The sequence below is a fragment of the Pleurodeles waltl genome, chromosome 5 (genome assembly GCF_031143425.1).
Source record: "Pleurodeles waltl isolate 20211129_DDA chromosome 5, aPleWal1.hap1.20221129, whole genome shotgun sequence".
Lineage (NCBI taxonomy): Eukaryota > Metazoa > Chordata > Amphibia > Caudata > Salamandridae > Pleurodeles > Pleurodeles waltl.
This window is the reverse complement of record NC_090444.1, coordinates 572845362-572872017: the sequence shown is the minus strand read 5'-3', so window position 1 is coordinate 572872017 and position 26656 is coordinate 572845362. Positions and strand designations below refer to the sequence as shown.

The window sequence follows — 26656 nt, the reverse complement described above, 5'->3', positions numbered from 1 at the left end:
AAAGGCAGCAATATCATCAAGATAAGCTGCACTAAAGGACTCCAAGTCAGCAAGGACTTGATTCACCAACCTTTGGAAGGTGGCAGGGGCATTCTTTAAGTCAAAGGGTATCACAGTAAACTTGTAGCGCCCATCAGGTGTAGGGAATGCTGTTTTCACTTTTGCTCTAGGTGCCATTTTTATTTGCCAGTACCCTGCTGTCAAGTCAAAGGTACTTAAGTATTTGGCAGCACCTAATTTGTCTATTAGCTCATCTGCCCTTGGGATGGGGTGAGCATCTGTCTTGGTGACAGAGTTGAGGCCTCTGTAGTCCACACAAAACCTCATCTCTCTCTTGCCATCTTTTGTGTGAGGTTTGGGGACCAAGACCACTGGGCTAGCCCAGGGACTGTCAGAATGCTCAATCACTCCCAACTCTAGCATCTTGTGGACTTCCACTTTGATGCTTTCCTTGACTTGGTCAGACTGTCTAAATATTTTATTCTTGACAGGCTACTGTATCCTGTGTCCACATCATGGGTACACAGGTGTGTCTGACCAGGGGTCAAAGAAAAGAGCTCAGCAAACTGCTGGAGGACTTGCCTGCAGTCAGCCTGCTGTTGGCCAGAGAGGGTGTCTGAATAGATCACTCCATCTACTGAGCCATCTTTAGGGTCAGTATAAAGGAGATCAGGGAGAGGTTCACTCTCTGCTTCCTGATCCTTATCTGTAACCATTAACATGTTTACATCTGCCCTATCATGAAAGAGTTTGAGGCGGTTCACATGGATCACCCTCTTGGGGGTCCTGCTAGTGCCTAGGTCCTCCAGGTAGGTGACCTGACTCTTTTTCTCAAGAACTGGGTATGGGCCACTCCATCTGTCCTGAAGTGCCCTGGGAGCCACAGGCTCCAGAACCCAGATTTTCGGCCCTGGCTGAAACTCAACCATAGCAGCCTTTTGGTCATACCAGAAATTCTGGAGTTGTTGGCTAGCCTCAAGGTTTTTGCTTGCCTTTTCCATGTACTCTGCCATCCTTGAATGTAGGCCTAGCACATAGTCCACCACATCTTGTTTAGGCTCCTGGAGAGGTCTCTTCCAGCCTTCTTTTACAAGTGCCAGTGATCCCCTAACAGGATGGCCAAACAGATACTCAAAGGGGGAAAATTCTACTCCCTTCTGTGGCACCTCTCTGTAGGTCAAAAGCAGACATGGCAAGAGGATATCCCATCTCCTTTTGAGTTTTTCAAGGGGAGCCCCATGATCATGCCCTCCAATTTCTTGTTAAACCTCTCAAAAAGACCATTGGTTTGTGGATGGTATGGCGTGGTGAATTTATAAGTCAACCCACACTCATTCCACATGTGTTTTAGGTAAGCTGACATGAAGTTGGTACCTCTGTCAGAAACCATCTCCTTAGGAAATCCCACTCTGGTAAAAAATACCTATGAGTGCTTTGGCTACTGCAGGGGCAGTCCCAAATGTCCGGCAAGGGGAATGTCATGGGCTAAGGTCAGAATGAACTCCTAAACTCCTGAGGCACTACCACTCTCCTAGTGGCACCAGGTTTGGGCTCTCTTGCCTCTGTGTAAAGGAGTCAATCTTCCCAATAGACCCTGTGGGTTCCACTGACATTTCCTTTTTCTTGCTCGGGTGCTTGCTGTCTTAGGCCTTCAAGAGAGGGACTAGTTTCTTGCCCCTTACACAGCTGTTCCCTTGAGGGTCCCCCTGGGCCCAAGAGCTCAACCTGGTAAGGCTCCAGCTCCATGGACTAAGTTCCCTCAGGGGATAGAACATCTTCCTGGGAAGAGAGGTTCTGTTTCTTTTGCTGTGTTGAAGCTGGTTCCTCAGTCTTCTTTACTTTTCTCATGGAAGGTTTGCCCATTATTCCAGACTCCAACACTTCTTTTTCACCCTGAGCCCTGCTTTGTGCCCTTATCTTGACACACACCAGTTCAGGGATACCTAGCATGGCTGCATGGGTTTTGAGCTCTACCTCAACCCATGCTGAGGACTCCAGATCATTCCCTAGCAGACATTCTACTGGAACTGCAGAGGAGATTACCACCTGTTTCAGGCCAGTGACCCATCCCCATTCTAAAGTTACCATTGCCCTGGGATGGACTTTAGTTTGATTGCCAGCATTAGTGACTGGTTATGTCTGTCCAGCCAGGTATTGTCCTGGGGAAACCAGTTTTTCTGTCACCATTGTGACACTGGTACCTTTATCCCTCAGGGCTTCTATTCCAGTCCCATTGATTAAGAGCTGCTGCCTGTATTTTTGCATGTTGGGCGGCCAGGCAGGAAGTGTGGCTAGGTCAACCCCACCCTCAGAGATTAATGTAGCTTCAGTGTGAACCCTGATTTCTTCTGAGTACACTGTTGATCCCACCTGGAGACTGGCTATTCCAGTGCTAACTGGAGTAGTATTTGTTGTGGGACTTTTCTTGGGACAGGCTTTGTCTCCAGTTTGGTGTTCATGCTGAATACAGATTCGATACCAGGCCTTCTTGGGATCAAAGTTTTTAACCTTATAACCATTTGAGGACTGTGAAGAGGCTCTGGGCCCACCCTCCTGAGCAGGTTTGGTGCCCTGTAGAAGACTATTTACTTTTTCCCTTGGATGTCTCTCCACTATTTCCCTGGGGAGGCTTTGTGACCCCTTTCTTTTGGTCTCCCCCACTGGAAGTTTTGGTCACCCTAGTCTTGACCCAATGGTCTGCCTTCTTTCCCAATTCTTGGGGAGAAATTGGACCTAGGTCTACCAGATGTTGATGCAGTTTGTCATTGAAACAATTACTTAACAGATGTTCTTTCATAAACAAGTTATACAGCCCATCATAATTATTTACACCACTGCCAGTTATCCAACCATCTAGTGTTTTGACTGAGAAGTCAACAAAATCAACCCAGGTCTGTCTCGAGGCTTTTTTAGCCCCCCTGAACCTAATCCTGTACTCCTCAGTTGAGAATCCAAAGCCCTCAATCAGGGTAGCCTCCATGAGGTCATAGGATTCTGCATCTTTCCCAGAGAGTGTGAGGAATCTATCCCTACACTTTCCAGTGAACATTTCCCAAAGGAGAGCACCCCAGTGAGATTTGTTTACTTTTCTGATTGCACAAGCCCTCTCAAAAGTTGTGAACCATTTGGTGATATCATCATCATCTTCATATTTTGTTACAATCCCTTTGGGGATTTATAGCATGTCAGTATTCTCTATGACCCTATTTAAGTTGCTGCCACCATTGATGGGAGCTAAACCCATCTCATGTCTTTCCCTTTCTATGGCTAGGAGCTGTCTCTCCAAAGCCAATCTTTTGGTCATCCTGGCTAACAGGAGTTGATCTTCATTGAGGCTGCCCTCAATGATTCCAGAGTTAGTGGTCTCCCCTGTGGAAGAACCAGTCTCTCTTACTATGATTTGTGAAACCCTGCTCTCACTGGTTAGGACAGGAGGGAGGAATCATCCTCCTGGTCACTAACTTCCCCATCTGTAGGATTATCCTCAGAGGAGTGGTCCCTTGCAAACACTGCCAAAAGCTCCTGGAACTTTACTTTGTTAGGGTTGGACCCAGTCTTTATATTTTTTAGCTTACAGAGAGTCCTTAACTCTGACATCCCTAGATGCAGGTAAGGGGTGAGATTGAGTTCCACCACCATCTCATCTGTGCTAGACATTACCACTCTAAAAGTTGGGATAACTTTTTAAGAATCTAAAAACTACTTCTAGAACTTGAAACCAAACTTTACAAACTTTTAAACTCTAAAAGAAATGCTAACAGGGACTTACACAAGGCCCTAGCAGGACTTTTAAAAATGTAAAAAAATAGCTCAAATTTCAAAAATCAGTTTCTAATTAAAAAAAATGGAATTTAGTTGTGTGATCAGGTATTGGCTGAGTAGTCAAGCACATGCAGAGTCTTAGACCCCACCGCTGATCCACCAATGTAGGAAGTTGGCTCTGTATATACTATCTCAAAGTGAGAGATGGTGTGCACAGTGTCCAAGGGTTCCCCTTGAGGATGATAGTGGCAAAATTAGATAATTCCAATGCTCTCTTTTGTGGTAGTGTGGTCGAGCAGTAGGCTTATCAGAGGGTAGTGTTAAGCATTTGTTCTACATACACAGGCAATAAATGAGGAACACACACTCAAAGACTTAACTCCAGGCCAATAGTTTTTATATTGAAAATTAACCTTTTCTTAATTTATTTTAGAACCGCAAGATTCAAGATTTGAAGCGAATACATAAAATGCAAGGTACTCCACACAGGTAAGGAACTTTGAATTAGAGCAATAACATACACAGTATAGGTTAAAATGGCAATAAGCTATTTTAAAAGTGGACACGGTGCAAAAATCAACAGTTCCTGGGGGAGGTAAATATGTGTAAGTTTCTGAGGTAAGTAAAGCACACACAAGTTCAGTTTCCTGGGCATAGGCAGCCCACCATTGGGGGTTCAAGGCAACCCCAAAGTCACCACACCAGCAACACAGGGCCGGTCAGGTGCAGAGGTCAAAGGAGGGCCCAAAACACATAGGCGCCTATGGAGAACAGGGGTGCTCCGGTTCCAGTCTGCCAACAGGTAGGCACCTGCGTCTTTGGAGGGCAGACCAGGGCGGTTTTGTAGAGAACTGGGGTGGGGACACAAACAGGCACACAAAACAGACCCTCAGCGGCACAGGGGCGGCTGGGTGCAGTGTACTTAGCAGGCGTAAGGTTTTCTGTAGATATTAATAGAGGGGCCTGGGGGTCACTTTAGCGATGCAGGCAGGGCACAGGGGTGCTTCTTGGGCCAGCCACTGACTGGGCGAGGCAGAGGGTCGCCTGATGGTCACTCCTACACTAGAGTTTGGTTCCTTTCGGTCCTGGGGGCTGCGGATGCAGTGCTTGGTCCAAGCATTGGGTTCTTTGTTCCAAGCAGTCACAGTCAGGGGGAGCCTCTGGATCCTCTTTGCAGGCGTCGCTGTGGGGGTACAGGGGGGTTGTCTCAGGTTACTCACAAGGTTGCAGTTACCTGGGAGTCCTCTCTGCAGTGTTGGTTCTCTGGAGCTCGAGCCGGGGGCGTCGGGTGCAGAGTGTGACATCTCATGCTTCTGGCAGGAAGAGTGAATTCTTTAAAAGTTGCTTCAAAGTTGCAAAAATGTTGCTGTAGGTGAACAGTGCCACTGTTCTCTGGAGTTTCTTGGTCCTTCGTTTCAGGGCAGTCTTCTGAGGCTTCAGAGGTTGCTGGTCCCTGTCCGATGCGTCGCTGTGCAGGTTCTTTGAGTCTGGAGACAGGCCGGTAGGGCTGGGGCCAAGTCAGATGTTGTCTCCGTCGTCTCTGCAGGGCTTTCAGGTCAGCAGTCCTTCTTCTTTGTGTAGGTTGCAGGAATCTGCTTTCATGGGTTCTGGGTCACCCCTATACTGGATTTAGGGGTGTGTTTAGGTCAGGAGGGCAATAGCCAATGGCTACTGTTCTGGAGGGTGGCTACACCCTCTTTGTACCTCCTCCCTGAGGGGAGTGGGACACATCCCTAATCCTATTGGGGGAATCCTCCAATCTCAAGATGGAGGATTTCTAAAGGCAGGGGTCCCCTCAGCTCACGGCACCTTAGGGGCAGTCCTGACTGGTGGGTGACTCCTCCTTGTTTTTCTCATTATCTCCTCCAGCCATGCCGCCAAAAGTGGGGGTAGTGTCTGGAGGGGTGGGCATCTTCACTAGCTGGGATGCCCTGGGGTGCTGTAACAAAAGGCATGAGCGTTTGAGGCTCACCGCCAGGTGTTACAGTTCCTGCAGGGGGAGGTGAGAAGCACCTCCACCCAGTACAGGCTTTGTTTCTGGCCACAGAGTGACAAAGGCACTCACGCCATGTGGGCAGAAACTCGTCTGGTTCTCGCAGGCTGGCAGAAACTGGTCAGCCTAGCACTATGAGTTGGACTGGTATTCAGGGGCATCTCTAAGATGCCCTATGGGCGCATTTTACAAAAAATTCCACATTGGCATCAGTGTGCATTTATTGTGCTGAGAAGTTTGATATCAAACTTCCCAGATTTCAGTGTAGCCATTATGGAATTGTGGAGTTTTGTTTGACAAACTCCCAGACCATATACTCTTTATGGCTACCCTGCACTTACAATGACTCTCGGGATCGGGAGAGGGCAGGTGATTGGGCTTATCAGGGCCCCGCCACATACCCTTCTTAAGACTTCGGATGGTTGGCATATACAGCCCTCTCATCCTACAGGACCCACGCTTCCTGTTGACTAAGAGACATCATTTGGACACTGTAATTTAACCAGCTATATGCCTTGAAAAAGTCCTGCTGGACGAAACACGTGTTGGCTGTCTCTGAACATTGATGTGTTTATGTTTCTCAACATAAGGAAATACATATTTCTGGATTTCCCTTCACTGTGGACTCATTATTTGGAGTGCCCTGGTATTGTCTGTTTTCACACTTTCAATCAGAACTGGCATCAACAAAAGGCAAAAAGTCAGGGGATAACCATGCCTTTAGGAAAGTACCATCTTTCTCGGCATGTTACCCCCAATTTTACATGTATGTCAGTATATTTTTGCCTGTCTCACTGGGATCTTGCTAGCCAGGACCCCAGTGTTCATAGTTTGTGGCCTCAATATGTATACCTGTGTAGTGCCTAACTGTCACTGAGGCTCCGCTAACCAGAACCTCAGTGCTCATGCTCTCTCTGCCTTTAAACTTGTCACTATAGGCTAGTGACAACTTTTACCAATTTCAATTGGCATACTGGAACACCCTTATAATTCTCTTGTATATGGTACCTAGGTACCCAGGGTATTGGGCTTCCAGGAGAATTTCTTTTACCATCCATAGGGAGCTCAGACAAACCTTTACACAGGACTGCCATTGCAGCCTGAGTAAAATAACGCACACGTTATTTCAGAGCCATTTTCACTGCACTTAAGTAACTTAAAAGTCACCTATATGTCTAACCTTCACTTGCTGAAGGTTAGGTGCAAAGACACTTTGTGAGTGAGTGGACTACATATAGGTCAATACCTATGTGTAGCTTCACAATGGTAACTCTGAATATGGCCATGTAACATGTTTAAGATCATGGAATTGCCCCCTCATTCCAAATCTGGTATTGGGGAGTCAATTACATGCATCCTGCGGGCTCCACTATGGACCCCCAGTACTGCCAAACCAGATCTCTGGGGTTTTCTCTGCAGCTACAGCTGCTGCCACCCCACAGACAGGGGTCTGCCATCCTGGGGTCTGGGCAGCCCAGTCCCAGGAAGGTAGAACAAAGAATTTCCTCTGAGAGAGAGTATTACACCCTCTCCCTTTGGAAATATGTGTTAAAGGCTGGGGAGGGGGTAGCCTCTCCCAGCGAAATGCTTTGAAGGGCACAGATGGTGCCCTCCTTGCATAAGCCATTCTACACTGGTTTAGGGAACCCCCAGTCCCTGCTCTGGCGTGAAACTGCACAAAGGAAAGGGGAGTGACCACTCCCCTGTCCATCACCACCCCAAGGGTGGTGCCCAGAGCACCTCCAGTGTGTCCCAGACCTCTGCCATCTTGTTTCCAGAGGTGTGAGGGCACTCTGGAGGCCTCTGAGTGGCCAGTGCCAGCAGGTGATTTCAGAGACCCCTCCTGATAGGTGCATACCTGAATAGGTGGCCAATCCTCCTCTGAGGGCTATTTAGGGTCTCTCCAGTGGGCTTTTCCGCAGATTACGACTTGCAAGAATTCATCAGGGTTCCTCTATACTTCTCTCTTTGACTTCTGCCAAGGATCGACCGCTGACGGCTCCAGGACACCTGCAAAACTGCAACAAAGTAGCAAGAAGACTACCAGCAACATTGTAGCACCTAATCCTGCTGGCTTTCTTGACTGTTTCCTGGTGGTGCATGCTCTGGAGGCTGCCTGCCTTCACCCTGCACTGGAAGCCACGAAGAAATCTTCTGTGGGTCGACGGAATCTTCCCCCTGCTTCAGCAGGCACCAAACTTCAGCTTCACCAGTACTCTTGGTCCCCTCTCATCCTGACCAGAGTGGCCCCTGGAACTCAGGTGGTGGACCCAAGTGACCCAAACTGTCCAGTGGTCCAACTGTCTGAATTTGGAGGACGTAAGTCATTGCCTCCCCTCCCCAGACAGTAGTCCTGTGCACTGTGTTTTCTGCAGCTACAAGGGCTTCTGTGCACATTTCTAAGAACTCCTGCATGCACAGCTGAGCCTAGGTCCCCAGCACTCTGTCCTGCGATGCTCAGCTCCCTGAGTTGATCTCCGTTGTCGTGGGACCTCTCTTTGCAGTGTTGAGATGACGCAAATGTTTAGACTTCTTGAACCCATGTTCAAGGACCTCTGCGGGTGCTTCCTGCCTGTGCATGGGCTCTTTACGTTGCTGAGGGACCATCTGTCTCCTCCCCCAAGTGGCGACATCCTGGTCCTTCCTGGGCACAGGCAGCACCCTTTTTCTCCAACTGCAACTCTTGCAGCTAGCAAGGCTTGTTTGCAGTATTTTGCCAAGGAAACAACTCTGCATCCTTCAGCATGCCGTGGTACATCTTGTGCATGAAGCAGAACTTCCTACCACCTTTTGTTGTTGCAAATCCTGCAGCTTCTTCCAACCGGAGGCAGCCATTTTGCACCTTCATCCGGGGTTTAGTGGGCTCCTGCCCCCCCTGGACACTTTAGTGACTCTTGGACTTGGTCCTCTTCCTTTGAAGGTCTTTAGGTCCAGGAGTCAGTATTCAGTGCTTTGCAGTCTGTAGTGGTTCTTGCAAAATCCTTTATCACGACTTTAGTGAGTTTCTGGGGAAATAGTTGTACTTTACTCCTACATTCCAGGGTCTTGGGGTGGGGTCTCCTTTACACCCTTAGTGTTTTCTTACACTCCCAGCAACCCTCTACATACTACACTAGCCTAGGGGTCCATTTGTGGTTCGCATTCCACTTTCTTATTATATGGTTTGTGTTGCCCCTAGGCCTATTGCATCCTATTGTGTTTTACAGTGTTTGCACTATTTTCTGACTGTTTTACTTACCTGATTTGGTTAGTTGTGTATATTTTGTGTATGTTACTCACCTCCTAAGGGAGTATATCCTCTGAGATATTTTTGGCACATTGTCACTAAACTAAAGTGCCTTTATTTTTAGTAACTATGAGTATTGTCTTTCTTATGATATAGTACCTATATGATATAAGTGGTATTGCATGAGCTTTGCATGTCTCCTAGTTCTGCCTTGGCTGCTCTGCTATTACTACCTCTATCAGCCTAAGCTGTTAGAACACTACTACACTCTACTAATAAGGGATAACTGGACCTGGCATAAGGTGTACGTACCATTGGTACCCACTACAAGCCAGGCCAGCCTCCTACAATGCCAAAGAGGCATTTCCTTACAGACCTGCACAACAAAGGACCAGCATACATCAGCAAGCGTCTGACCTTCTACCAACCAACCAGACACCACTGATCAGCTTCTTTCTCCCTTGCAGACACCCCATGGATCCGTCGAGCCGACAGCGGAGGACGCTCCTTCTCGCACCTGGCAGCCAAGACCTCCCCCTGCACCTCAGGACTGCCCCATAACGCCAGCGATTCAAAAGAGAACTAAAGACCTGGAAGTTGATCATTCCTCCCCACAGCAGCATACAGCTCCAGCACCTCGAGACCCTCATGGGTGATTTTCAGTGCTTCTTAAATGTTTTATTGATTGATTGAGCAAGGGTATGAGGAGTTCAACGTTAGAGACTATTCTCCTCTCTGGTAAAAGCTAGAGGCAGGTTAGCCCTTTCTGCAAAAAACATAGATGTTGGTTTCAATTGGTACTTTGTTTTTCAAACAGTTCAGGGATTTCATATAAAGTTTTATACCACTTTGGTCAAGACTATGGGGGTCATTCTGACCCCGGCCGGCAGCGGTAGCCGCCGGCCTGGCTGGGACCGCCAGAAGACCGTACCGCGGTCAAAAGACCGCGGCGGTCATTCTGGGTTTTCCACTGGGCTGGCGGGCGACCGCCAAAAGTCTGCCCGCCAGCCCAGTGGGAAACACCCTTCCACGATGAAGCCGGCTCCGAATGGAGCCGGCGGAGTGGAAGGTGTGCGACGGGTGCAGTAGCACCCGTCGCGAATTTCAGTGTCTGCTGAGCAGACACTGAAATTCAAAGTGGGGCCCCTGCCATTGGCATGGGCACTGCAGGGGCCCCGAGGGGCCTCACGACACCCCTCACCGCCATCCTGTTCCTGGCGGTCGAAACCGCCAGGAACAGGATGGCGGTGAGGGGGTCGGAATCCCCATGGCGGCGCAGCAAGCTGCGCCACCATGGAGGATTCCCATGGGCAGCGGAAAGTCGGCGGTACACCGCCGACTTTCCGTTTCTGGCCGCGGCTGTACCGCCGCGGTCAGAATGCCCTGCGGAGCACCGCCAGCCTGTCCCGGGGTCAGAATCACCCCCTATATTTTTTACTCCAATTCTGTTTCCCAGGAAGAGATGGAATTGATTTCTTTGGAGGGAGATGCTCAACAAAGGGGCTATAGAGACATGTTTGTTACATCTAGACAGTTTTGTAAGCAATATATTCTTAGTTTTTAAAAAAAGCAAGAAGTTCTGGCCTGTAATAGATCTGAAAATCTAAATCAGGCTGTCCTTTATAACCATTTAAAAAAGGAATCAGTAGTCAGGCTCAGAGATGTTCTCCTTCCTGGAGACTGGATGATGTGTCTGGATTTGAAGTACGATTATTTGACAGTACCATTTGTTACAATCCAACAAGTATCTGCTATCCCTTTGGCTTAGATCTTTTTCATGAGATGCCACAGGAATTTTAAAAAATGTGGCCTCTTTGGAGACCTGTCGGAATTCCTATAGGACTAATAATGGATAAAGGTCAGCAATATTAACAGGACATAAAAGAATTGATGGTAAACCTGTTGGAAAGCACCATTTGGTTTGCAGGTTGATGAAAGAGATTTGATATGTGAATCTTCCTAAACCCAGGTATTCCATGGTATGGGATGTATAGTCGGTGTTATAAATATTCTAGTCATTGAAGGATAATTAGTATCTGTCTTCGAAGTTATTATCTACCATGTTGGTTATGCTATTATGTCTAATATCATTTAGGAAGGTCCCAGATGTGAGATCTTTGGATATTTCTACAATGCATGTCTCGCCAAAGGGGGTCCATTTTACCTTTCCAAGGTGTACCAAGAGTGTCTTTACCTCTATACTTGCTTTCATTCCCCTTGTACCCTAATTTCTGCATTATAAGGTGCCTTAAACACTATGTAAAGATGATTGAGGCCCTTAGAACCTCTACCCCACAGTTATTGATTTAATTACGCAAACCATTCACTCATGTGTCTGCAACCATCGTAGGTAGGTCTGTTAAGGGTGTGATGGCTCTTGTGGGGGTGGATAGAGGGCGTTTTGAGACTTGCTCAGTCTGGGGTGTTCTGGCATCAAAATAATTTGGGCATGGGGTATATTAGAAGATACACTTAAACATCTGATTGGGCCCAGAGTGCCAATGTTTAAAGCATTTTATTGGAAGTCAGTTCAGCATGCAACAATTATCGTTGTTAAAATGCTTTAAATTTCCATAATATGAGCCACCTGTCTTGTAATAAAATTGAAGATTCTCCTAATCAATTGGTGAAGGAGAGTCCTGGTTTGCATAGACTTCAGAATAATGTTAAGAGTTGGACACACCATTGAATGACATGGTTATCTGCATAAGGGAGCATAGGGTAACGTGCACCAGGGATCATAGCATGATGTGCATCAATGGAGTCCCGGGTAATCCACGTTAGGGAGAACTGGGTTTATACACCATAGGGGTAACTGGATGATGTGACTTATGAGAGGCCGGAGGTGAAAACTGGACACGGTACATTCGGTGACCTACTATTCAGGGACATGAAGGTGCATGGGGGTACTGGGCAATTCATAGCAGGGGTAAAGGATGATGTATAATGGGACACCTAGTGATGTACAGCAGGGGAACAAATTAATGTATAGTGCTTTTAATGGATATGAGTGATTTGTACAGAGAAACGGGAATCTATTTGTGGGTAACATGCTATACTCTATTTAGAAACATTTGCATAGATAACGCAGAGGGCCATACACACAGGCAAGCACAACCTACAAAAGGCAAAGCTGCAAGAGGCTCCATTCCATGTGTGCCACGTTTAGGAAACAACTGACAAGGTGGTATTAGCATGACTACACTTTTAATGGTGAAGCAGAACTCCCACTATGCAAACTTCTGTGGCTAAATTACAAGAACTGACTGAAATAACCTGAGGATGGAAAAAAACATGTCCTATAAAATTTGACTTGCTTTTGATATGCTGATGTAAAGAACTCTCTTCTGTTTTGTCGGTGTCCTACATTCTAAACACGTATTTCCTTTTATTCTACTTCTCTTAAATGTTTTGATGTTCAGTGTCTCTATAGCAATCCAGGCACCATGGGCCAGATGTATGAAATTATTTAGCACTTGCAAACGGTAAAATCGGCCGTTTGCGAGTGCAAAACCGTGGTCTGCGATGCATGAAATGCATTCGCATACCACAACTAAGAAACCGCTAAAATAGCGATTTATTGCGTTGCGACCTGGAAATTGCGAATCGCAATTTCCAGGTCGCAAGGCTATTCTGGAAAAAATCGCAAATTGCGATTTTTCCTAAAATGGCATTTTGCACATGCAAAATACCATGCTTTGCAACCAGGTGGTAACCTGGTGCAAAATTTAAAAATGCAGTTAAACTGCATTTTTAACTTCAACATGTAAAGCACACATGCCCTTTTGGCATGTGTGTACCTTACATGTTGAAAAAAAAGTTTTTGGGGTGCAGGAGAGGGGGCCTTCGGCCCCCCAGCACCCTGGCCTTTTGCATTTCCAATATTGCGATTTCTGGTTCAGAAATCGCAATTTTGGAAATGCAAAATATTCGCAGCTATGGGCCAACAGGCCCATAGCTGCGAATGGGGCCGGTATCGCAATTTGCGATTCGGTAATAGCATTTAAGAAATCGCTATTACTGATTTGCAAATGTGATACATGGCCCTTTGCGAGTCGGTAAATACCCATGTGTCCAGTGCAATGGAAACATCAGCTGCCGTGGAAGTTACACCTTGCAGAAGCTGAACTCCATTCTTGATACATGATCCTAACAGTTCAAACAATCCACTTGCTGTACTCGTTGTCCCGAAATAGCATTCCTAAAATAACTTATTACGGGCTTTTTCCATACATTAATATATTAGTATTAAGAACTCAAACGAAATTGTACTCACCGAGTTCATTGCCATCTATAATTCTGTATCTGACAGCTTCACAGCAAGGTGTGATCACAGAAAAGTCATACACCGGGTAGTTCACGCCTGTATATTCGGTTACCGCGGTGCTGAAGAGGAAGTGAAAACAGGTGAAGTTTAGATTTAATTTAGACGCTTGAAGCAGCATTGAACATGCAAGCACATCACAGTGAGACGAAGTAATGATAGTTGAATTATATTTCAGTAGACAAAACATCATTTACTAAAATATTGAACTCGCAGGGATTGTACTTAGAAGGAAGTATACGGGACATACCTACAAATATGGCACAAAAGCCGCCAAAGATGAAAATGTTCAGAATGTGTAATGATTTTGCGAATGCGTGAATGCTATGTAAATTAATGATACCAGCACAAACATATACATGTAAATGAAATTGCAACCTAAATTAAAAAAAATATACATATGGACGGGCTCACTATTGGATGTGAATCAGGCACTCAGATTGTGGAAAAGTACGATTTTAGAGGTTCAGCAAATGCATTGTTAGACATTTGCGCACTACCAATTTCTTACATGAGAGGCTTCGGCAAAACAGCTTCCAAATTTAGGAATGTGTTCCAAAGTGACAACATTTTGCAATCATGCTTACAAACAGTACTGTGTTATACTAGACTGGTGCCACCCTGCAGAAATCAGTACCTCTTCGAAAATCACATGCTTATCCCTTGTAGATATGTACAATTTTAAGCTGCACATAAGTTACATTTGAGTATGTTGTGCAGCTTTTAAAGGCCATGCAACACATCTAAGCCGCATGACAATACCGTTTGATTATTTAAGCCAAAACAGACAGCCTGGGGATAGGATGGCATTTAGAAAATATTTATTTTATCTGTAATTCTAAAATCATACGTTGTTTCATTTACCCTGCTTCTTTTCCACCAGGCATACCTGAAGTATATGGAAACCACAAAAACAATCTGTTCTGTGGTGTCGGTTCTTATAATGAGAATACCTCTAAATAACGTTTTACATCTTGGTACATATAGGAATTAACCGAGTTTTCATTAGACGGTAATAAATGAGACAAAACAAAGTAAGTGAAATAGCCGACCTCGCTGTCTGTAACATAGTGCATTAACTGGTAAAATATCATACCTGAATTTTAGAAATAAGGATCTTGCCTATGGTGGTTTTATGCAGCCCAAAAACATTTAAAATTCCAGATCCTGTTTAAAATTAAGAAATGTATCTGCCAGCATGCCTTCAGATGACTTCCCTATGCATCCTTTATGTGCCTGTAACCAATATCTTGTTTTTAGTTTGTCCACCACATCTTGGTTACCTGCTCCAGTTTGTCCCAGACTACGTTCAAGTCCAGCCTAAACATTCAAGACTTTAGTAATTAAACTAAGTTATGGATCCAAGCTTATCTAGCACTTTTAGATTGACAAATGCTTGTTTAGAAGGTGCCTAAGATATACTACTTCAGAGTCTAATCCAATAGGGGAGAGGCTTGATTTTGGCTACATCCACTATATTCCTTACAGCCAGGTCTAGGAGCATAGGTGTTAGTGGGGTACTTTGGGGCATCTTAATGATTGATCAAATAAACCTATTCTCAGTTTTCACCAAACCCTTGATTTTGTCCGTACCCCATATATCTGCACCACACAGTGCTACGCCAAGACCTCTCTTGCACGGTGAATCTCTAGAGTGGGAGACGTCTGTCAGAAATTAGATACATTCAATGTATTCACTATCATTGACCCTGTATGCTACAGTGACATTTGAGTTCATTATTTGAGGAACCCATGATAATGTGCTCACAATCCAGACTCCCATATAATTAAATGCCCGATTGGCTTTAAGTAATAAGATCCCATCTTCACCGTCCCTCTAAAAGACTTACGTGGATGGAAAGCCATACAATTAGTCTTAGAAACATTGATTTCCAAGCCATACTCGTCACAGGTGATAGAGAATCTATTGATTTAGTTCTGCAGCAAAATAGGAGTTTTCAAAATCATTATGTATCATCTGCAGACAGTAAGGCAGGAATACTCTGGTCAGCCAAATTGGGGGTGGGGGTCAGTCCCTGCAGTCATATAGGGCCAGATGTAGGAAACGTTTAGCGAGTCGCAAACGGCAAAAATTGCCGTTTGCAACTCGCTAAACGCGTTTCCCAATGCAGAAATGCCTATTGCGAGTCGGTACCGACTCGCAATATGCATTTCAGAATCGCAAATAGGAAGGGGTGTTCCCTTCCTATTTGCGAGTCTGAGTGGTATGCAATACCATTTGCGACCGCGTACGCGGTCGCAAATGGTATCGCAGTTACCATCCACTTCAAGTGGATGGTAACCCACTCGCAAATTGGAAGGGGTCCCATGGGGACCCCTTCCACTTTGTGAATGGACCCAAAAATATTTTTTCAGGGCAGGGAGTGGTCCCAGGGACCACTCCCTGCCCTGAAAAAATACCGAAACTAAAGGTTTCGGGTTTTTTTTTAAGTGCAGCTCGTTTTCCTTTAAGGAAAACGGGCTACACTTAAAAAAAAAAAACTGCTTTATTGAAAGCAGTCACGAACATGGAGGTCTGCTGACGACAGCAGGCCTCCATGTTTGCGAGTGCCTATACTCGCTATGGGGCCACAATTAGCTGATGCTAAGTTATGATTTGAAAGTGTGCTGGGACCCTGCTAACCAAGCCCCAGCACCAGTGTTCTTTCCCTAAACTGTACCTTTGTCTCCACAATTAGCACAACCCAGGCTTCCAGGTAAGTCCCTTGTAACTGGTACCCCTGGTACCAAGGGCCCTGATGCCAGGGAAGGTCTCTAAGGGCTGCAGCATGTCTTATGCCACCCTAGGAACCCCTCACTCAGCACACACACACTGCTTGCCAGCTTGTGTGTGCTGGTGGGGAGAAAATGACTAAGTCGACATGGCACTCCCCTCAGAGTGCCATGCCAACCACACACTGCCTGTGGCATAGGTAAGTCACCCCTCTAGCAGGCCTTAAAGCCCTAAGGCAGGGTGCACTATACCACAGGTGAGGGCATATGTGCATGAGCACTATGCCCCTACAGTGTCTAAGCAAAACCTTAGACATTGTAAGTGCAGGGTAGCCATAAGAGTATATGGTCTGGGAGTCTGTCAAACACAAACTCCACAGCACCATAATGGCTACACTGAAAACTGGGAAGTTTGGTATCAAACTTCTCAGCACAATAAATGCACACTGATGCCAGTGTGCACTTTATTGTACCCAGAGGACATCTTAGATATGCCCTCTGAAAACATGCCCGACTTCCAGTGTGGGCTGACTAGTTTTTGCCAGCCTGCCACACACCAGACATGTTGCTGGCCACATGGGGAGAGTGCCTTCGTCACTCTGTGGCCAGGAACAAAGCCTGTCCTGGGTGGAGGTGCTTCTCACCTCCCCCTGCAGGAACTGTAACACCTGGCGGTGATCCTCAAAGGCTCACCCCCTTTGTTACAGCGCCATAGGGCATCCCTGCTAGTGGAGATGCCCTCCTCTCTGGCCACTGCCCCCACTTTTGGCGGCAAGGCTGGAGGAGATAATGAGAAAAACAAGGAGGAGTCACCCCCCAGTCAGGACAGCCCCTAAGGTGTCCTGAGCTGAGGTGACTCTTACTTTTAGAAATCCTCCATCTTGTAAAATGAGAATTCCCCCAATAGGATTAGGGATGTGCCCCCCGCCCCACAGGGAGGAGGCACAAAGAGGGTGTAGCCACCCTCAAGGATAGTGGCCATTGGCTACTGCCCTCCCAACCTAAACACACCCCTAAATTGAGTATTTAGGGGCTCCCAGAACCGAGGAAGATAGATTCCTGCAACCTAAAGAAGAAGAAGGACTGCTGACCTGAAGCCCTGCAGTGAAGACGGAGACGACAACTGATTTGGCCCCAGACCACCGGCCTGTCTCCAAACTTCGAAGAAAACTGCAACAGTGATGCATCCACCAGGGTCCAGCAACCTCTGAAGCCACAGAGGACTACCCTGCATCTAAAGGACCAAGAAGCTCCCGAAAACAGCAGCCCTGTTCAGGAAACTGTAACTTTTTGAAACAAATAAGCAACTCTTAAAGACCACACGTTTCCTGCCGGAAGCGTGAGACTTTCCACTCTGCACCCAACGTCCCAGACTCGACCTGCGGAAAACTAAATCTACAGGGAGGACTCCCCGGTGACTGCGAGCCCATGAGTAGCCAGAGTTGACCCCCCTGAGCCCTCACAGTGACGCCTGCAGAGGAAATCCAGAGGCTCCCCCTGACCGCGACTGCCTGCTTCAAGGAACCCGACGCCTGGAAACCACACTGCACCCGCAGCCCCCAGGACCTGAAGGAACCGAACTCCAGTGCAGGAGCGACCCCCAGGCGACCCTCTGCCTAGCCCAGGTGGTGGCTACACCGAGGAGCCCCCCCCTGTTCGTGCTTGCATCGTTGAAGAGACCCCCGGGTCTCCCCATTGATTCCTATCAGAAACCCAATGCCTGTTGGCACTCTGCACCCAGCCGCCCCTGTGCCGCTGAGGGTGTACTTTCTGTGCCTGCTTGTGTCCCCCCCGGTGCCCTACAAAACCCCCCTGGTCTGCCCTCCGAAGACACCGTTACTTACCTGCTGGCAGACTGGAACCGGGGCACCCCTATTTCCATTGAAGCCTACGTGTTTTGGGCACCACTTTGACCTCTGCAGCTGACCGGCCCTGAGCTGCTGGAGTGGTAACTTTGGGGTTGCCTTGAACCCCCAACGGTGGGCTACCTTGGACCCAACTTTGAACCCTGTAAGTGTTTTACTTACCTGTGAACTTAACATTTACTTACCTCCCTCAGGAACAGTTAATTTTTGCCCTGTGTCCACTTTTAAAATAGCTTATTGACATTTTTGTCAAAACTGTACATGCTATTGTGATTATTCAAAGTTCCTAGAATACCTGAGTGAAATACCTTTCATTTAAAGTATTGTTTGTAAAGCTTGAACCTGTGATTCTTAAAATAAACTAAGAAAATATATTTTTCTATATAAAAACCTATTGGCCTGAAATTTGTCTTTGAGTGTGTGTTCCTCATTTATTGCCTGTGTGTGTACAACAAATGCTTAACACAACCCTCTGATAAGCCTACTGCTCGACCACACTATCACAAAAGAGAGCATTAGAATTATCTATTTTTGCCACTATCTTACCTCTAAGGGGAACTCTTGGACTCCGTGCACACTATTTCTTACTTTGAAATAGTATATACAGAGCCAACTTCCTACATTGGTGGATCAGCGGTGGGGTACAAGACTTTGCATTTGCTGGGCTACTCAGCCAATACCTGATCACACAACTAAATTCCAAAAATTGTCATTAGAAACTGATTTTTTAAATTTGAGCCCTTTTTTTTCTACATTTTTAAAAGTCCTGCTAGGGCCTTGTGTTAGTCCCTGTTAGCATTTCTTTTAGAGTTTAAAAGTTTTGTAAAAGTTTGTATTAAGTTCTAGAGATAGTTTTAGATTCTTAAAAAGTATCCCAACTTTTAGAGAAATAATGTCTACTGCAGAAGAGATGGTGGTGGAGCTCAACCTCACCCCTTACCTGCATCTTAGGATGTCAGAGTTAAGGACTCTCTGCAAAATCAAAAAGATAAAAACGGGATCAAACCCTACCAAAGTACAGCTCCAGGAGCTCTTGGCAGAGTTTGCTAGAGACAACCCCTTTGAAGAGACCCTTACAGAGGATGATGCTAGTGAAGTGGAGGACAATCTCCTCCCTCCACTCCTAGTTAGGGAGACCAGTGTTCCTCCAACCCACAAGTGATAGTCAGAGATGCTGCTTCTCCCACAGGGGAGTCCAGCAACTCTGAAAGCATTGAGGGCAGCCTCAATGAAGATGACCTCATGTTAGCCAGGATGGCCAAAAGATTGGCTTTGGAGAGACAGCTCCTAGCCATAGAAAGGGAAAGACAAGAGATGGGCTTAGCTCCCATCAATGGTGCCAGCAACTTAAATAGGGTCAGAGATACTCCTGACATGCTAAAAATCCCCAAAAGGATTGTAACAAAATATGAAGATGGTGATGACATCACCAAATGGTTCACAGCTTTTGAGAGGGCTTGTGCAACCAGAAAAGTAAACAAATCTCACTGGGGTGCTCTCCTTTGGGAAATGTTCACTGGAAAGTGTAGGGATGGACTCCTCACACTCTCTGGAAAAGATGCAGAATCCTATGACCTCATGAAGGCTACCCTGATTGAGGGCTTTGGATTCTCAACTGAGGAGTACAGGATTAGGTTCAGGGGGGCTAAAAAATCCTCGAGCCAGACCTGGTTTGATTTTGTTGACTTCTCAGTCAAAACACTGGATGGTTGGATTCATGGCAGTGGTGTAAATGATTATGATGGGCTGTACAATCTGTTTATGAGAGAACACCTTTTAAGTAATTGTTTCAATGATAAACTGCATCAGCATCTGGTAGACCTAGGTCCAATTTCTCCCCAAGAATTGGGAAAGAAGGCAGACCATTGGGTCAAGACTAGGGTGACCAAGACTTCCAGAGGGGGTGACCAAAAGAAAGGGGTTACAAAGACTCCCCAGGGGAAGATTGTTGAGACATCCAAGGGTAAAAGTAAAGTGTCTTCTACAGGGCCCCAAAAACCTGCTCAGGAGGGAGGGTCCAAAACCTCTTCACAATTCAATTTTGGGTACAAGGGTAAAAACTTTGATCCCAAAAAGGCCTGGTGTCGTAGCTGTAATCAGCAGGGACACCAAACTGGAGACAAGGCCTGTCCCAAGAAAGGTTCCACTTCTACTACTACTCCAGTTAGCACTGGAATAGCTAGTCTCCAGGTGGGATCAACAGTGTGCCCAGAGCAAATCAGGGTTCACACTGAAGCTACATTAGTTTCTGAGGGTGGGGTGGACTTAGCCACACTAGCTGCCTGGCCCCCTAATATGCAAGAATACAGGCAGAAGCTCTTAATTAATGGGACTAGTGTAGAAGCCCTGAGGGATACAGGTGCCAGTGTCACAATGGTGACAGACAAACTGGTTTCCCCAGGACAATACCTGACTGGACAAACGTATCCAGTCACCAACGCTGACAATCAGACTAAAGTACATCCCATGGCTATGGTAACTTTAGAATGGGGAGGGGGCACTGGCCTGAAACAGGTGGTAGCATCCTCTGTTATCCCAGTAGACTGTTTGCTTGGAAACAACCTGGAGTCCTCAGCATGGCCTGAGGTAGAGCTCAAAACCCATGCAGCCATGCTGGGTATCCCTGAACTGGTGTGTGTCAAGACAAGGGCACAGTGTAAGGCTCAGGGTGAAAAAGAGGTGTTGGAGCCTGGAATAATGGCCCAACCCTCCAAGAGAAAAGGAAAGAAGACTGGGGAACCAGCTTCAACACAGCAAAAGAAAAAGAACCTCTCTTCCCAGGAAGAAGTTCTGCCCTCTGAGGGAACTGAGCCCATGGAGTTGTAAACTTATCAGATTGAACTCTTAGGCCCAGGGGAACCCACAAGGGAACAGCTGTGTAAGGGGCAAGAAACCTGTCCCTCTCTTGAAGGCCTCAGGCAGCAAGCTGCTGAGGAAACCAAAGGAAAAATCAGTGGAACACATAGGGTCTATTGGGAAGATGGACTCCTTTACACTGAGGCAAGAGATCCCAAACCTGGTGCCACTAGGAGAGTGGTAGTGCCTCAGGAGTTTAGGAAGTTCATTCTGACCTTAGCCCATGAGATTCCACTTGCTGGGCATTTGGGACAAACCAAGACTTGGGAGAGGTTAGTCAACCATTTCTATTGGCCCAACATGTCCCAGAAAGTTAAGGAGTTTTGTGCTTCCTGAACCACCTGTCAAGCCAGTGGTAAGACAGGTGGCCATCCAAAGGCCCCCCTCATTCCACTTCCAGTGGTGGGGGGGCCCTTTAAAAGAGTGGGAGTGGACATAGTGGATCCATTTGAACCTCCCACAGCCTCAGGGAATCAGTATATCCTAGTAGTAGTGGATCATGCTAGTAGGTACCCTGAATCAATTCCCCTTAGGTCCACTACTGCCCCTGCAGTAGCCAAAGCACTCATTGGTATCTTTATCAGGGTGGGATTTCCTAAGGAGGTGGTTTCTGACAGAGCTTTCAACTTCATGTCAGCATACCATAAACACATGTGGAATGAGTGTGGGGTGACTTACAAATTCACCACACCATACCGTCTACAAACTTGTTGAAAGGTTTAACAAGACATTGAAGGGCATGATCATGGGGCTCCCTGAAAAGCTCAAAAGGAGATGGGATTTCCTCTTGCCATGTCTGCTTTTCGCCTACAGAGCAGTGCCTCAGAAGGGAGTAGGGTTTTCCCCCTTTGAACTTCTGTTTGGCCATCCTGTAAGGGGACCACTAGCTCTTGTGAAAGAAGGCTGGGAGAGACCTCTTCATGAGCCTAAGCAAGATATAGTGGACTATCTACTAGGCCTACGTTCCAGGGTGGCAGAGTACATGGAAAAGGCAAGTAAAAACCTTGAGGCCAGCCAACAACTCCAGAAGATGTGGTACGACCAAAAGGCTGCTATGGGTGAGTTTCAGCCAGGACAGAAAGTCTGGGTTCTGGAGCCTGTGGCTCCCAGGGCACTTCAGGACAAATGGAGTGGCCCTTACCCAGTGCTAGAGAGAAAGAGTCAGGTCACCTACCTGGTAGACCTAGGTACTAGCAGGACCCCCAAAAGGGTGATCCATGTGAACCGCCTCAAACTCTTTCATGACCTGCCAGATGTAAACATGTTAACCAGGAAGCTGAGAGTGAATCTCTCCCTGATCTCCTCCCCACTGATCCTAAAGATGGCTCAGTAGATGGAGTGATCTATTCAGACACCCACTCTGGCCAACAGCGAGCTGACTGTAGGAAAGTCCTACAACAGTTTGCTGAGCTCTTTTCCCTAACCCCTGGTCAGACACACCTGTGTACCCATGATGCGGACACAGGGGACAGCATGCCTGTCAAAATATTTTTTTTAGACAGTCTGACCAAGTTAAGGAAAGCATCAAAGTGGAAGTCCACAAGATGCTGGAATTGGGAGTCATTGAGCACTCTGACAGCCCCTGGACTAGCCCAGTGGTCTTAGTCCCCAAACCTCACACAAAAGATAGCAAGAGAGAGATGAGGTTTTGTGTGGACTACAGAGGACTTAATTCTGTCACCAAGACAGATGCCCATCCCATTCTAAGGGCAGATGAGTTAATTGATAAATTGGGTGCTGCCAAATACTTGAGTACCTTTGACTTGACAGCAGGGTACTGGCAAATAAAAATGGCACCAGGAGAAAAAGAAAAGACAGCATTCTCTACACCTGATGGGCACTATCAGTTTACTGTGATGCCATTTGGCTTAAAGAATGCCCCTGCCACCTTCCAAAGGTTGGTGAATCAAGTCCTTGCTGGCTTGGACTCCTTTAGTGCAGCTTATCTTGATGATATTGCTGTCTTTAGCTCCAGCTGGCAGGATCACCTGGTCCGCCTGAAGAAGGTTTTACAGGCCCTGCAAGCAGCAGGCCTCTCTATCGAAGCATCCAAATGTCAGATAGGGCAGGGTACTGTGGTTTACTTGGGACACCTTGAAGGTGGAGGCCAAGTTCAGCCACTCCAACCCAAGATCCAGACTATTCTGGACTGGGTAGCTCCAAAAACCCAGACTCAAGTCAGGGCATTCCTTGGCTTGACTGGTTACTAAAGGAGGTTTGTGAAGGGATATGGATCCATAGTGACACCCCTCACAGAACTTACCTCTAAGAAAATGCCCAAGAAGGTAAACTGGACTATAGAATGCCAACAGGCCTTTGACACCCTGACACAAGCTATGTGCACAGCACCAGTTTCTCAAAGCTCTTGATTACTCTAATTGTGCAGACTGATGCCTCTGAACATGGGATAGGGGCAGTTCTGTCCCAAACAAATGATGATGGCCTTGACCAGCCTGTTGCTTTCATTAACAGGAGGTTACTCCCCAGGGAGCAGCTTTGGAGTGCCATTGAGATGGAGGCCTTTGCTGTGGTTTGGTCCCTGAAGAAGCTGAGACCATACCTCTTTGGTACTCACTTTGTAGTTCAAACTGACCACAGACCTCTCAGATGGCTAATGGAAATGAAAGGTAAAAATCCAAAACTGTTGAGGTAGTCCATCTCCCTACAGGGAATGGACTTTATAGTGGAACACAGACCTGGGACTGCCCATGCCAATGCAGATGGCCTTTCCAGGTTCTTCCACTTAGAAAATGAAGACTCTCTTGGGAAAGGTTAGTCTCATCCTCTTTCGTTTGGGGGGTGGGGGTTGTGTAAGGAAATGCCTCCTTGGCATGGTTACCCCATGACTTTTTGCCTTTGCTGATGCTAAGTTATGATTTGAAAGTGTGCTGGGACCCTGCTAACCAGGCCCCAGCACCAGTGTTCTTTCCCTAAACTGTACCTTTGTCTCCACAATTGGCACAACCCCGGCATCCAAGTAAGTCCCTTGTAACTGGTACCCCTGGTACCAAGGGCCCTGATGCCAGGGAAGGTCTCTAAGGGCTGCAGCATGTCTTATGCCACCCTAGGGACCCCTCACTCAGCACACACACACTGCTTGCCAGGTTGTGTGTGCTGGTGGGGAGAAAATGACTACGTCGACATGGCACTCCCCTCAGAGTGCCATGCCAACCTCACAGTGCCTGTGGCATAGGTAAGTCACCCCTCTAGCAGGCCTTACAGCCCTAAGGCAGGGTGTACTATACCACAGGTGAGGGCATTTGTGCATAAGCACTATGCCCCTACAGTTTCTAAGCAAAACCTTAGACATTGTAAGTACAGGGTAGCCATAAGAGTAAATGGTCTGGGAGTCTGTCAAACACGAACTCCACAGCACCATAATGGCTACACTGAAAACTGGGAAGTTTGGTATCAAACTTCTCAGCACAATAAATGCACACTGATGCCAGTGTGCACTTTATTGTAAAAATACACCCAGAGGGCATCTTAGAGATGCCCCCTGAAAACATACCCGACTTCCAGTGTGGGCTAACTAGTTTTTGCCAGCCTGCCACACACCAGACATGTTGCTGGCCACATGGGGAGATTGCCTTCGTCACTCTGTGGCCAGGAATAAAGCCTGGACTGGGTGGAGGTGCTTCTCACCTCCCCCTGCAGGAACTGTAACACCTGGCGGGGAGCTTCAAAGGCTCACCCCCTTTGTTACAACACCACAGGGCATCCCAGCTAGTGGAGATGCCCGCCCCTCCGACTACTGCCCCCACTTTTGGCGGCAAGGCTGGAGGAGATAATGAGAAAAACAAGGAGGAGTCACCCCCCAGTCAGGACAGCCCCTAAGGTGTCCTGAGCTGAGGTGACTCTTACTTTTAGAAATCCTCCATCTTGTAGAAGGAGGTTTCCACCAATAGGATTAGGGATGTGCCCCCCTCCCCACAGGGAGGAGGCACAAACAGGGTGTGGCTACCCTCAAGGACAGTGGCCATTGGCTACTGCCCTCCCAACCTAAACACACCCCTAAATTGAGTATTTAGGGGCTCCCAGAACCGAGGAAGATAGATTCCTGCAACCTAAAGAAGAAGAAGGACTGCTGACCTGAAGCCCTGCAGTGAAGACGGAGACGACAACTGATTTGGCCCCAGACCACCGGCCTGTCTCCAAACTTCGAAGAAAACTGCAACAGTGATGCATCCAACAGGGTCCAGCAACCTCTGAAGCCACAGAGGACTACCCTGCATCTAAAGGACCAAGAAGCTCCCGAGAACAGCAGCCCTGTTCAAGAAACTGTAACTTTTTTAAACAAATAAGCAACTCTTAAAGACCACACGTTTCCTGCCGGAAGCGTGAGACTTTCCACTCTGCACCCAACGTCCCAGACTCGACCTGCGGAAAACTAAATCTACAGGGAGGACTCCCCGGTGACTGCGAGACCATGAGTAGCCAGAGTTGACCCCCCTGAGCCCTCACAGTGACGCCTGCAGAGGAAATCCAGAGGCTCCCCCTGACCGCGACTGCCTGCTTCAAGGAACCCGACGCCTGGAAACCACACTGCACCCGCAGCCCCCAGGACCTGAAGGAACCGAACTCCAGTGCAGGAGCGACCCCCAGGCGACCCTCTGCCTAGCCCAGGTGGTGGCTACACCGAGGAGCCCCCCCCTGTTCGTGCTTGCATCGTTGAAGAGACCCCCGGGTCTCCCCATTGATTCCTATCAGAAACCCAATGCCTGTTTGCACTCTGCACCCAGCCGCCCCTGTGCCGCTGAGGGTGTACTTTCTGTGCCTGCTTGTGTCCCCCCCGGTGCCCTACAAAACCCCCCTGGTCTGCCCTCCGAAGACACGGGTACTTACCTGTTGGCAGACTGGAACCGGGGCACCCCTATTTCCATTGAAGCCTACGTGTTTTGGGCACCACTTTGACCTCTGCAGCTGACCGGCCCTGAGCTGCTGGTGTGGTAACTTTGGGGTTGCCTTGAACCCCCAACGGTGGGCTACCTTGGACCCAACTTTGAACCCTGTAAGTGTTTTACTTACCTGTGGACTTAACATTTACTTACCTCCCTCAGGAACAGTTAATTTTTGCCCTGTGTCCACTTTTAAAATAGCTTATTGACATTTTTGTCAAAACTGTACATGCTATTGTGATTATTCAAAGTTCCTAGAATACCTGAGTGAAATACCTTTCATTTAAAGTATTGTTTGTAAAGCTTGAACCTGTGATTCTTAAAATAAACTAAGAAAATATATTTTTCTATATAAAAACCTATTGGCCTGAAATTTGTCTTTGAGTGTGTGTTCCTCATTTATTGCCTGTGTGTGTACAACAAATGCTTAACACAACCCTCTGATAAGCCTACTGCTCGACCACACTATCACAAAAGAGAGCATTAGAATTATCTATTTTTGCCACTATCTTACCTCTAAGGGGAACCCTTGGACTCTGTGCACACTATTTATTACTTTGAAATAGTATATACAGAGCCAACTTCCTACATATATAAACAAATTGCTCATTTGGTAGGGAACAACGCTTGACAATGTGGAGCTCTGATCTTATCAATGAATAACAATGTTGATGGCGCCTTAACCAATGGATCACTATATTTTTTAGAGAGTCATAATCCCCCTTGTTCTCGGGGTATAACCTAGGCACAATAAACCGTGAGGAACACGATCCCGTTATTATCTGGAGCCAGGCCTTGTTGTTCATCCCCCCATTCATATCCCTGGCCTCTAAATTATGCATGTGGTTAGGTCGCCTTTGGCCAAGCTGTTGCTCCCTCCTTTGATATTTCCCACCATAATGACTACAGCTGGAGGCACAGTTAGTGTGTCAGGAATATATCTCTTTCTTAGGCTATTTTACCTGTAAGCACCCCTTTCATCCACAGAACCTCAACATC

General features: G+C 47.1%; 1 protein-coding gene across 4 annotated transcripts in view; it reads right to left on the bottom strand.

Moving 5' to 3' along the window:
* Positions 1-26656, bottom strand: part of LOC138295834 (uncharacterized) — a 1330477-nt gene that overhangs the window by 1223100 nt on the left and 80721 nt on the right. For all 4 annotated transcript variants that reach the window (XM_069234393.1, XM_069234396.1, XM_069234394.1 and 1 more), the window contains exon 4: positions 13258-13367. In XM_069234393.1, coding sequence (XP_069090494.1) covers positions 13258-13367 — 110 coding nt within the window. The remainder of the gene's footprint in view (positions 1-13257; positions 13368-26656) is intronic.